Raw genomic sequence first — 14,053 nt, 5'->3', positions numbered from 1 at the left:
GAAGAAAGCCAGATTTCATACTGGAAAATTATAAAAGAGAAAATGAAACTTAAGAAAGATTCAAAGTTTTACTTTTTTTCTTTGTGTATAGTTTCTTGTATTTGAAAATTAATCATTGCCTATAAAGTATTATCCAAACTAAGTCCAATTAAGGTATTACATATCAAATATTAAGAAATGCTATGCTACTAAGTCATCCTTTTATCTCATCAAAAGGAAATTAATCTTTTTTCCTTTCTTCTGTACTATGTGACAAAGGGCAAAATCTAAAGCACAATTTTAAGCAATTTTGGGGAGTAAACAGGCAGCAGTAACACCTTCCAATTGAAAAAAAATTAACATCACCAACAGCAAATATTAAAGTGCCCACTCTGTGCAGGGTATTGCACATGTCCCCTATCCTCAAAAGGATTAAAGTCTAATGAGAATGAGAGAAAGACAGAGTCAAAAGATGAATGATAATACAAGGCTATACGCCAGCTAAACAATTTCAAAAGTGTACCAGAACCTTTTAAGATTGCCTCCCTCTTCATTATGTGTTCCTCTTGGACTATGTGCTTCTGCCCTGTCTTCTTCAATTCATTTCCTGCTCTCTTTAGGCCCAAATACTCACTCTTCCTAATTTTTCCTTTCCCAAGTCCTGTCCTTTCAATTTTATTTACTTTTTGAAATAATTTCAGATTAACAAAAAAGTTATGGATGGTATTTAGAGGTGGGGCCTTTGGGAGGTGATTAGGTCATGAGTGTGGAGTCCTCAGGAATGGATTAGTGCTCTTATAAAGGAGATTGGAGAGAGCTCTCTTGCTCCTTCCACCATGTGAGGCCACAGAAAGATGACCATCATGAACCAGGATGCAGGCCTTCACCAGATACAGAATCTGTTGGTACCTGGATCTTGGGCTTCCTACCCTCCAGAACTGTGAGAAATTAATGTTTGTTGTTTAAGCCACCCGGCCCATGGTATTTTTGTTATAGCAGCCCAAATGGACTAAAACACATGTACATGTTATGTATATAAACACACAATGAATCATTGATGGTAGTACTGTAAAGATTTTTTGAGAAAAACTGAAAATATAATGCCCCTTTATTCCTAAACACTTTCATGTGTATTTTCTAAAATCAATGATGCTCTCTTAGGTGACCACAGTACAACTATTGAAATGTGAAAATTAACACTGATATAATTTTATTATCTAATTTAGAGACTTAATTCATATTTCACTTGTCCCACTAACATGTTATAGCAACAAATATAATTGTTACATATATTTTATATATTATTGCATTTTGTCATGTCCCTTTAATCTCCTATAATTTGGAATAGTTCCTCTCTGTCTTTCTATGGTATTCACGACCTTGATATTTTTGAAGAGTAGAAGCTATTTATTTTTATAAAATGTTCCTCAGTTTGGGTTTCTTTGATGTTTTTCCACAATTAAATTTGGTTTATACATATTTTAGTAGGACTATCAAAGAAGTAATATTACACCCTTCTCTCAACATCTCAGGAGTTAAATGATATCTATTAGTCTCATTACTGCTGATATTAACTTTGATCACTTGATTAAGACGGTGTCTATCAGGTTTCTTTAGTCAAATTACTATTTTTCTTTTTTAAATTAAAAATTATGCTGTGGGACTCCGTATCTTATTTTTCACCAAATTTTCCCCCTACTAGTTTAGTATCCATTAATTCTAACTTTTCCCTGAAACAATTATTATTACTATGGTGGTTGCTAAATGCTGGTTTTCGAAAATCTGCTCACATTTATAAGTTGGAAATCTACTATAAAGAAAAGTGTACCTTTCTCTTATCTATTTGTTTAACAATCATCCATTCATTCATCTGTTCATCCATCCATTTGTATTACTATAGATTAATGAGTTATTTATACTCTATGGGTTATCCATTACTCTATTATTCCAACACTCAAACTTTCCCATATCTGATCAGTAAAGTCCCCCTTTTGGCTCCTGAGGCTTTCTGACATGGTTCCAATATTCTTCAGTCTTCAATCATATTCTTATATTCTGGCATAGCAGAATGTTCCAAGTTTATCTTTATATTTTCCTAGCCCCATATCTGTAATCAACCATTTTTCTAGAGAGCTGTGATTCCTTTTAATGGAAAATGGTATTTAAAATCAAAATCTCCATGGTAAACATGCCCATTACTACGGCATGTCATTACTTCTAGACTCTCTCAGTGAACAGAGCTAGGAAGTATGTCTGTAATACACATATGTACATACACATGCACAGGTCCATATCTAATTCTAGCTATAGCAATATTAAAATCCATGAGTTCATACTGATATGTTTTCTATGCTTTTAACATGGCCCTACTTCCTGTATTCAAATCCACTTCCTCCCTTTACCCTTCCTCGCAACTCTCTGCTCGGAGCCAATTCCCTTCTATCTCTTCTAGTTACACATTATAGTTCTGACCTAGTCTCTAGTGAAATGGTTCTCAAACTACTGCACTTTAGCATTAACTGTAGATCTTTTATAACCAAAGATGATTCATTGGTGATTGTTATGTGCACCACTGAGAACCACTACCTTGAGAGTTTCCTCTTCTAACTTGCTACTTCTGGGAAGAAAAAAGGCACAGAGGGAAGAGAGAAGGCGCAGAGACTAAAAGTTGTATCTATAAGGGTTAAACATATTAAACACATATGCTGATTCAAGACTTCCAAATCAGTACATTCAGACATGCTGGTGCCTAAAGACTATCTCATTTAAGAATATCCTAAAGTACTTGAGCATTCCCAAATTAAACATTAGTTTAGTGAATTAAAATTAAATTCTAGACTAACAAGCAAATATTTTAGAGAGGAATAAAAAGACTACTGGAAAAGAAAATGTTCCCTTCTGCAGAGAAAGATGAAAATAACAACTAAGAAAAAGGGCAGGAATCAGAGTGTCAGGAAAAAGCTGGACCAGTTATTACTCATGATGAAGCACCAAAACTCAGGAAAACCCATTACTAGCACTTCTCAATATGCACTGGTTGGAAAATAGTGATTTAACCTATTTAAGAATAAAACACATTTAATATTTAGAATATTGTTTATATGTCAAAATATACTGCTAATTTAAGTACTTTATACTCATTCACTAAAAGTTGACCAATGATCTTTCAGAAGACATTGCTACAAGTCTGTCTTTTGCAATATATCTGATTCAATTACAATTCTTTTAAAAAGCAATATCTAATAGTCCATATTTATAAAGTTTAACTGTATTTACAAATTTATCTTATTTTAGCCTTTTCTAAGACAGGCTCTAAATCTTCATAAAATATCTCAGATTTCATAGCTAAGAACTAAAATGCCAAAGTGAAAACTTAGCTTGGGTTAGGGAATATCATCTACATTTGGGAAATCTAAGAAAGAGTTATATAAACTCTGGTTGTTAAACAGTAGGAGAGTTTCTCCTAAAATACACTATCCCTGGCAGCTGTTATGTTTCCCAGCTGTTATATTAACAGCTGACAAGGACAAGCTTTCAATGTTAGGAGAAAGTGGAATCCACTTATAATTCCTCATGGTTTTTTCATGTATGTTCCCAATATTTTGCAATGTTAGAGAATGTGTTACCATGTATGGTGTTTACTGTTGATGAAAAATGAAAGGCAGTGAATACCCCTCTGAAATAATTCTTTTCTCTATACCATATCATTCCACAGCATGAGACCCTATTTCTTTTACTTAAAATTCTGGCTCATGCTGCTTCTGAAAGCCAGATGGGAACAAATTCATCAATTTGAAATCTGACACAACTGACAACTCAGAAAAGGAGAAAAAGATTCCACTTTTGACTGCAGGCAGAGCAGGCTTGAAAATGAACCTTTCCCTACTTCCCACGACCCCATAGAAGCTAGAGGCAGTAAAGTTCATTTTTACTTGCAAGGATTAGAATATGATTTCAAAGGAATTGTAAGCTCTTAAGCTTCCCAAACAGAGAGTATATATAGAATGTTTAGTTTACTGAAGAAATCAAAACTTCCAAGGTACATAAAGACATATGATTCCTCATATCACTTCAACTGCAGGTTTAAAATGGTATGATCAGTAGATTTATAAAAGGCATGGGATTAGATAAATATTGTACACAACTGGCCAATAGAAGCTACTCAAGGGAAGGATTTCTAACCCAAGTTCGACAATGTCATTAGCACCCCTTTATGTTCAAAGTAGCCGAAATTATTGAAGTTATTAGCAGAAAAAAATAATGGTCTTAAATACTATTAAGGTATATTCAATTAAATCTAATTTGCACATTACCTTTCGAGTCTGCATTTTCTCTGTTCTCCTCCGAAAGGCAACATAAGGGTCATTGTTTGTAGAACCATCTCTTTTCTCTTGTTTTATCTGAGGAATGAGGGATGGCCCCCTGCAGTTTTTACGTTTTCTCACCCAGTAGTCATACACTGCTTTAATTAGGTAATCATCTTCATTTAGCAGCAGTTTTGCTTCTTGAAGTGTTACAAGCTAAATGAAAAATACAACATGCCATCAACTACAAGGTTTGATAAAGAGAAACCCAAGTTAAACTATACCTATAGGAAAAAATGTGATCATTCTAATAATTATGAACAGATATCATGGCAAAAAAAACAATCCAATTTAACAAAAGCAATTTATCTAAACATTTATATTTTTCCCTAAGAGGTACTGATTACCACCACTTAAAACATTTCAGAAGCCTGGATGAATGACAGTTGGGAAGACTATGACAGATTTATGCCTCAGGTAAGTCTTGTACTAAAAGATATCTGGGATCCTTCGAAACTCTGATATTCTGTAAATCTACACATTTGAGGATCTACTAATTTCCAACAGTTTCCTAGCTTCTTTCTGTGTTTTTGTTTATCAGAAACTAGATGTTTCTTTTTGATCTCCCTCCAAAATAAGAGTTGAATCTGCTCTAATATACTGTGATGAAACATAGTATGTCTCTTTCAAAAGTGTAAAAGGACAAACTGAGCATGTTTCCAGAAGTTTGACACTATGAAATTTTGAATTTCTTATGCCAATTACATATAAATGCAATTCCTCTATCCAATCTGCTTATCCTTGTTCTCAATATTCATTCTACTAATAACACTGTCATGTCTGGGACAGTGGCCCTAGGATGGGTTCCTTTAGGAGCTCTGACATTGGTATCTCAGGGATATACTTATCAATGCAGCCAGTATAATGCTGACATATTTCAAGTAAGGTTTGTAAAAATTTGCTTGGTCACATCTGTCGCCTTGCTCCTTATGAAGATCAGGCCAATCAACTTTAGCAGGATGGATTAGGGGCTATACATATCCATTTACAGTGAACTTTGGGAAAAGTCATGGAGTTTTAGGGCTAGAAACCCCTACTGAAGTGATGCTATCTCAATCTTCACTTTTATCATTTTAGAGATGAAAATTCATTTCAAAACGGGTTGAGATATTTCTTAAGAAATGTTTCCCTAGAAGATGGAAATGAAGGGAAATTTTTTCTCAAATTATAAAATCGACGTATCTATTGATCTGTAGGTTGTATGAAGTCATCTGAAGAAGGCATGACTCACCAAATAAATTTCTGATATGATCTGACTCAAATAAATGCAATGATCATTTGGACTTCAAGTCCTATGATGGTGATTAATAGGGCTAATTAGTTGGTTTCTTAAATAATTTGCCTGCCAAGAAAGACCACCAGAAGAGAATGCACTGACAATGTCCAACTCAAGTATTCTAGTCCATGTAACAATTACATTTAGTGCATTAAAATTACAAATGTCTATTCTTCCGTTTATTCAGTCTCTCAACGGAGTCAGCTTAACTGCAACCGAGAGGCTGAGTAACTTGGTCTTTAAAGTGGAGGGCCAGAGCCTAGAACATGAGACCAAATCAAAAGAATCAATAATTCCAAACAACTTTAAATGAACACTTTCCTACCACTAGTTGAAGTTCTCTGGAATAATGAGTGATGTATACTTCCAAAGTTTATAAGGACAGTGACAGACTAAGAATCAAGCTTTCTGGATCCAATACAATTATTTTACCTCATGCTGACAGCATCAAGCAGCAATCATGTGCTCTGGGGACTAAGAGAAACAATGCTGTGTGATGTGCTACGCATGCTTTAGTGTTTGGCCATTCTGTTTCTGAGAAAATTTTGTAACCTTCAGTAATTAAATCAAGAATTTAACCTTAGAGTGGGGGATAACAGTCTCTCTTCATCAACCAGCAGAACAGCAGAGTTTCTTATATAACAATACTATCAAAATAACATTGCTTCCTATCCTGTAGGAGGTGTTAGGGGATTAAAATACTGCCTTAGAGTTTCTTCTCTGGTGCTTCTTGCTCCTGTTAGAAGTGTCTTTCTGCCTATTTGGTACGTACCATCTTTGTATCTCAGGTAATAAGAATCAATACACAGTTTACAGTTAAACATCCTTTCTTTCCAGTGTTAACTGTATTTTCTGGATTGACTGCTGCTTTTATGTTGTTATACAGCAAATTTTTATTCTGTGGAATAATCTTGGTTTTAATCCTTCTGCAAAAATTATCTGTAGCTATTCTAAGGCAACAAGTATCACTGTATTACTGTTATCATGGTGACAGTATCAATTTGAGTAGGCAATAACTATTTCCAGATAACGTAGTCCCAAATTTTGTCACATGATTAAAAATCCACAATATCAGAATTCTATTACTTTTACACCCTAAGAGAAAAATTCTGCTATTTAACACATTGTCTATGAGAAAGTAATAGAAATTAGTATTTAATTGGCAAAGAGTCTGGTAAATTTACTTTCTCAAGACAGCTCTGTTTGATTTACTTGATATACTTACTTGAGCATCTTGGAGATAAGAAGATAAAAATTATACTACCATATGGATATTTCTTTTAGACTGCTACTAGCTCCATGAGGACAAAGATCATTTAGTTTGTTTATATACAAAACTCATGATCTAGCAATTTCAATACATTTTTAATATACGAATGAATAAATTACATGTGAAAATTAATGGTTTTATATATGTCAATTAAGTGATAAGTAGTTAATAATTATTATAACCCCATTATTATAGGTTGTGAGGAAGATAAGGAAAAAAACTTAAAGATAAATCTACTACCTAAAGAAACTTATGGAGTAACAAAAAAGGTAAAGTAAGACAAATACAAATTAAACAATAAGATAACAATGTAAAAACTCTGAAGCTAAGTATTAATTAGTTCAGTAAGATACAGGGCAGGCACAAAAATGCCATCTGGGAGTGCCTGCGTTGGACGCTTAAGTAATAAGACTTCAGAGGACAGATACTGAAGAAAATAGCAACAAATAAGATGTAGAGAAGCAATAGAAGAAAGGATGAACAAAGGAGACAAGAATCAAGAAATAAAGTCAATATCACCCAATAATGCAAGGATATTAAGTAGAATACAAGATGAAAAGAGGCTCTTGAGTGACAATGAGGATGTCACTGGTGACTTTATTGCAATTTCAGTAAATTGAAATGATTGTGGTGGATAATCTTTTGAAAATTTAACTGTGAAGAAAAAGAGAAACATAGAGTGGTAGTATATTAAGAGAGACAGGGTCAAATATGGGGACCCTTAGCACATTTTTTGGCAAAGAGAGGATTGAAGAAATGAGAAAAGATATAATTGAAGATGAAATATTCAAGGAATATACAGGTACACAAAGAAGAGTTAGAATTAGAAACTTGGGGACTAAAAAGGATAAAAACACACGACTGAGTTTTGGGAGTCACAGGAGATAAGGAATACAGTATAGGATCATCTGGAGTTAAGAGTAAGTCAAGTTTTGGATCATCTGGAGTTAAGAGTAAGTCAAGTTTTGGAAAGGTTACTTGAAAGGTCTGTGGAACATCTAGGTGGAGATGCCAACAGGCAGCACGAAAAATGAAAAATGAAAATCCTGGAGCTTGAGAAAGAGGTCAAGTCTAAAGGTATTGTTACACCCACAAAAATGGTTGCTGAGGTGATATTACCCCAAAATACAAAGGATGAGAATACCAAGAAGGAAATTTCAGGAAACCCTGATGTTTGCAGGGGCTGAATGGAAAGGAGATGGTAAAATAAAGTTAGAAGGAATGGTCATGGAAAATAAGAAAACATAGAAGGGAATGAATTGGATTCTAAAGACCAAAGGTGACTTTGGGTGGTGAACCCACAATGCAATATACAGATGATGTATTATAGAATCGCACACTTAAAACCTATATAATTACATTAACCAATGTCATCCCCAATAAATTTAATTTAAAAAAAAAAAGGAGAGAACAAATAAAAAAAGATGGGGACTGAAAATAATCACAGCATTTAGCAACAGGAGTTTCCAATAATGACTTCATTGCAGTAGTCTCCCCAGAATGATGGCAACAGAAGCTTTGCCTCAGTTTTTTATATTTTTTTCTACCAACCTAATAAGTACTGGTGTAACCACAAACTTTATTCCTTGCTCTTATATCTGGTACTATGCTATCCCCCAATAAAGAAAACCATGAATCCACAGATCAGGAACTTGGAATAAGAATAGTCTTTTGGTATCTTTAATCCTTGATTCTAATAACAGGACTATTATTTTGTTTCTATAACAAAACCTCCACCTTCATCTCCACTGCTGAAAGAAAGTGATATCAAGCTCTGATATCAAGCCGGTTACTTTAAGGACTAGAAGTTAATGTTACCGAGCAAAGGGAAGTAAAATAGGATAATGCCATTTATATGGGGATAGTTAACTGCACTGTTTACATGTTTTGTTTATCCTGTCCTCACTTATATAATAAGCTCCACGAGGGCAGAACTTCTGTCACCTTTCCTATTCACTTGAGCAATAAATAAAATATTACTGATTGAATGAAAGCAAATTACAGAGAGGTGAAGGCTTCTGATGACATAATTTCAGCCATTGTAATTTCTGAGCAATCATAAAAAACAGTAGAAATACCAGAAGATAGACCAAACCTGGTATTGCTAGAAAAATTTGCATATAAGGAAAAATTGAAGCAATATCTGATGCTAGTGATCAAAATCCTAGAAAACCTGTGAGTACTAACTATAATGAATATCAATGTGATAAGTAAAACAAATTTCCAATTAAAAGAACAAGTAAGATAGTCTCTCAAAAAGCCAATTAAGTTGAATTTTACAAAATTCAGTTTTCAACATACTTCTTTGGATAGTACGCTAGATATTACTTTCTATCAAAATGTGGGGAAAAGACTGGTAGAAAGGCTAAATATGCAGCAAAGTCACTTTATAATGGAAGAGTTTTGGGACATATTCTGAATAGCTGGTAATGCTTCAGGGATTCAACGTATTTAAGTTGGGAGCTGAGAGAAGATAAATTTGTATGCGTAAACTAGTGAAAAGTTTTAACAGTCTACTGTAAAAAGTTTATTTATATCTGCAACTTCTTACTTCATTCATAAAATAGCATATTAATATACCACACAGGTACACCAACAATTATTTTTAAAAAGTTTATTGTTAAATTTAATTACAACATCAACACATGCTCATTATAATAAATGTGGAAAACAGAAAAATAAAGAACATAAAAATCATCAATAATTTCATTACTTAAATATAATTATAGTTGGCATTTTGTTGACGACTTTCTTGTTCTTTTATTCTATGCACAAGTATAAATGTAAATGCTTTAAACAAACCTCAGAATTTTTCCCTCAAAGAATTCTATACCCTGTTTTTGAAATTTATCATAATAAAATGAGCAATTTCCTGTGGCATTAGATATCAGTCAAAATAATGATTCTGAATGGCTGTATGATATTCCATTAGAGACAACTTATAAGTTATTCTGAACATCATGCTCAAAAATCTTTGATATTTTCACTATTTTTCTTGAACATGATTCCTAGAGGTAGAATTCTAAATCAAAGGGTATAAACATTTTAAGGTTCTTGACATATGCTACCTAATTGCTTTCCAGAAAGACCATACCATTTTAAATTCTCTATACCATATATAAAGAATATTCTTTATAACTTTGTGAATAATTTTTCCTTCATTTAAAAAATTAAATATACAAATAAGTAAAACTAAAATACATTTAAAATGATAATAAGAGTATCTTAATATAAGCCTGAGCAACTGAGCAAGATTTGGTATGAAATGTCTGCCTTAGAGATCCAATCAAGCAAATTTATTTTTACTGAGGCACCAAAAAGAAAGCCCTATGAAAAGGATCAAGATATTATAATATTTAACTAGTATTATTTTAACATCCAAAAGAGAAACATGTCAGAACAGTTATTTTTCATATTCTTATTCAAAGAAATTATGCTTAAGCATTCATCTCAAGGAATACTACAGACATTCTAGGATGTCAGAAAAGAAATTCAAAAGACAGTAAAATGCAATATATTAAAGTCTAAAGAAAATATAAAACAAAGCTGCTAATTGGATTATCTGTAAGACAAGAGATATTTTTACAATGTACAGTACCTGATTAGAACTGGCTTTTTCAAGTCTGTCAATCATAATTTCAAATTGCAAAGGCTTAATTTCCATTTTTCTGTTAAGTCTATTTAATAAGGTTTCATCTTCTGAATCCATATCATAATCTGGTTGCTCGTTGTCTAGATTAAAGGCTAGAAAAGAAAAGAAAAATTCTTTAAGCTGAGGAGAAAATACAGAGTTCGATAGTGTTTACCTCTGACCACAGAATACTCCTAAATTATAATGCAGTGACCAAGGAAGAGCTCATGAGTAGACATTCAAAAATTGGTTTCAGAGACTAAGGGCATGGCAAAAAGAAAAAAAAATTAATTCATGTATGATTTTAAAATTTAAAAGAACAGTAAAAGCAATAAGGAAAATTATTTTAAAAATAAAGGATCACAAATATATGCTAAAATATAAAATAGCAATAATAAAAAATTATAATTTTTTAAAATTTATCAATATGATAGTTTGGTAGCATAATGAGAAGCCATGGAACAAAATTAAGAACCTAGAAATAAACTCAAGTACAAAATATATAATAGGAATGGCATTTCAGATCACTGAGGATAAAACAGATTTAAAAAAGGGAGGTGGTGCTGGCACGACACACTAATGACACGTTATTTTTAAAAAATTAAGTTTGATTCCTGTCTCACTCCTAATACTAATTAATGATACACTCAACAAAATTTTATTGTCAAAAATAGAACACAAAAAGAATTAGGTGAAAATACAAGGGGAAAATGTTGTATGGGCAGGTACAAGCTCAGAAACCATAAAACTGATTAAATAAATGCAAATACAATAATGAGATATGTTTCATTCATCAGATAGACTAAGATCTAAAACTTGATACACTGTTTTGGAATGAATGGGAGTAGAAGGCCTTCTCAAACACTGTGAAGAGAAAATTATAAACCAGTATTTAGTATTTAGTTCCTAGTTCTAGGAATTTATCCTATAGATAAACTTACACTAAGACAAAGACATATAAACAAGAGTATTAGATATGACACTGTTAAGAAGTAAAAAATACAAAACAAGCAGCATATTAGAGAAATAAATGATGGCTGGTACATAAATGGAATAGACTGAAGCCCTGAGAATGAATGACAGTGACATATGTATACTGATACAAAATGAAACCAATCCTCAGGAACATTAAGTGAAAAAAGCTAAGGTACAGAATACTGTATATAGTGCATTAAACTATGTTTTAAAAAGGGTAAAAAGGATACATTTTTACATATTCTTATAAATGCACAGAATATGTGTGAAAGAATACCCAAGAAATTGGTAAGAGTGCTCCACTAGTGGAGTGGAATGTAAAGTAGAGACTCAAGAATAGTGGAGAGAATTTAAAATTTCTCTTTGTTCCTTTCATATTGTCTCCTTTATTTTAGGACTTAAAAATAAAGGATTTTAAGATTTTAAGCATGAGCATGTATTAATTTTTAAAATATAAAGGGAGAAAAAAACTAAAGTGCCACAAAGTATGTGTTGAAATCACATGTCAAGATTTAGGCCAAAAGCAATGAAAGAGTTATCAATCATCAACAGGTTGGTTATTTAAAGCCTGCCTACATATTGATGAATAAATAAATATCCTATACTCATATTGTGTAAAATGTCCTGGTATTCTGAGATTCAGCATGACATTCGTAAAGGTAGTTTATAACACTGTAACAGGAACAGATGTGTATATTTATATAATTTGTGTACAATCAGCTCCCCACTAGAGATAGTACTGATGGATGTAAAATATTTATAGAAAAATAGCTAATTATAAAGCAAATGACTATATATTAAAAATTTGAACTACAGTTAACTGTTTAATAAAACTGTACCAGTATATAACAATAAAACCAAGAATAAATATTAGCTAACACTTATAACCTTATGTAGCACTTAATATGGGCCAAGCAGCGTTCAAAGTGCTTCATACACACTGGACTGGCAGTATTTTATGTCCTAATGAGCCCTACATTCTAAAATTTGTAAAAATTTAATGTATTTAACTTGTATCCCATACTACCCAATAAAGTTAATAAATCAGAGAAGTTAAAGCTACTGAACTAATGATACAGATTATTTGAAAATGATTCATTTAAAACATTCCTGAAAAGAAAATTTTCTTCCTTATCTTGATATATTTATTATATGATTACAATTTAAAAGTATGCTTTAAAAACATTTATCCAATCTACATCAAACTCAATGAGATGTTGTGGACCCCATAAACTACACAGATCATTAAAAATTACGATTCAATTTCAAAGTAATGTTGTATTTGCAAATTCACAAAGTGATAGTCAAGGACCTGCTTTTTAGTCCATAGACTAACAACAAATAATAAAATCAGATACCTCACATAACTAGAAGACATCTGGGAGGAAGACAGATTTTAAAAAGTGTTAAGCAGAGTTAAGCTAATATACTGAATTTCTGAGTTAAATACAAGTTTTCAAAAGTTCATCGGAAAGGCTATATATGCAAATTTTACATGAACAACTTTTTAACACACTGACCTAATCTTACCTCTTATTCCTCCATTTCTTATCTCTCTACTATGTTCTTATTCTAGTCTTATAAAAGCCAGTGCCCCAATTTCTGAGACAGGGGAAGGTGCAAGAAAAGCTGGAGAATAGTTTTAAAAAATTAACAGTGAGAACTAATAGCAGGTCTTACAATATGTAAATCAGAACCAGGGAAAAGACTTGCACTAGAACTGTAAATTTTCTGATGCTACCATTTCTCTTTCCATTTAAAAACTATACAAGAATATCATTATGGATTCAGGTATTGTTGCTTCTGAACACCTGTACTGTTTCATTTGTATCTCTCTTTACCTCAGATTATATTATCTCCTCTACCAGACAAAAAAGGACAAATTCTTCAAAGGTAGGGATTACTTTAGCCATACATGTATACTCCCTGCACAGCACATATAAAGAAAAAGAGTGTGTGCTAAAACGGTTGAATAAAAATACTATTTCTTAAATATAAATGTGAGATTCTTTTAAACTACAAATGGAATGTTTTCTTTAAGTTTTTTAATACCCCGCTTTTTGAAACCCAGAAAGCTTTTCCTGTAAAAAAAAGAAATCTTACAAATAATGAGTTAGTTTCACAAGCCAGTCAATCAAGCAGAACAAGTAAAACAATCCCTATTTTCTGCCCCCAATCCCCCACAAGAGGGGAAGAAGATAGGCAGAAGGTTGAAAATTTCTCGATATAATGATCAATAGAATCAAGATATGAACAAGATTGAGGTTAATAAGGGCGTGTGTATGTGTTTGTGTGTGTGTGTGTTTGTGTAGATGACTTCCTGGAGTGAAGTTAAACTGAGCAGTACACAATAAAAAAAGAAAAATGAGAGAACCAGAGAGTGTGCATGATCACTATGAGAGGGAAAAAGGAAGTGGGGAGGAAAGTAGATCAGAAAGTTCCCTGCAGTATCCACAAGGTAGCTAGAGAAATTTTCCTGCTTTCTGGCAGGGGGAGCAACTGCTTCCGTGTAGGCAGGGAAGTGGGTATAACCTGCTGTTTGGATATATAAGGCATTT

The 14,053-nt window shown here is 32.7% G+C and overlaps 1 protein-coding gene across 1 annotated transcript in view; it reads right to left on the bottom strand.

Annotated features, from left to right (window-relative positions):
• EPC2 (enhancer of polycomb 2) overlaps window positions 1-14,053 on the bottom strand; it is a 105,949-nt gene that overhangs the window by 23,406 nt on the left and 68,490 nt on the right. The window contains exons 3-4 of the mRNA XM_039855812.1: window positions 10,488-10,633; window positions 4,293-4,499 (exon numbers count right to left, since the gene is read on the bottom strand). Coding sequence (XP_039711746.1) covers window positions 4,293-4,499; window positions 10,488-10,633 — 353 coding nt within the window. The remainder of the gene's footprint in view (window positions 1-4,292; window positions 4,500-10,487; window positions 10,634-14,053) is intronic.

This window comes from Pteropus medius, unplaced genomic scaffold (assembly GCF_902729225.1).
Source record: "Pteropus medius unplaced genomic scaffold, Ma_sr-lr_union100, whole genome shotgun sequence".
Classification (NCBI taxonomy): Eukaryota; Metazoa; Chordata; class Mammalia; order Chiroptera; family Pteropodidae; genus Pteropus; species Pteropus medius.
The sequence above is the reverse complement of the archived record's forward strand: the minus strand, read 5'-3'. Positions and strand labels throughout refer to the sequence as shown.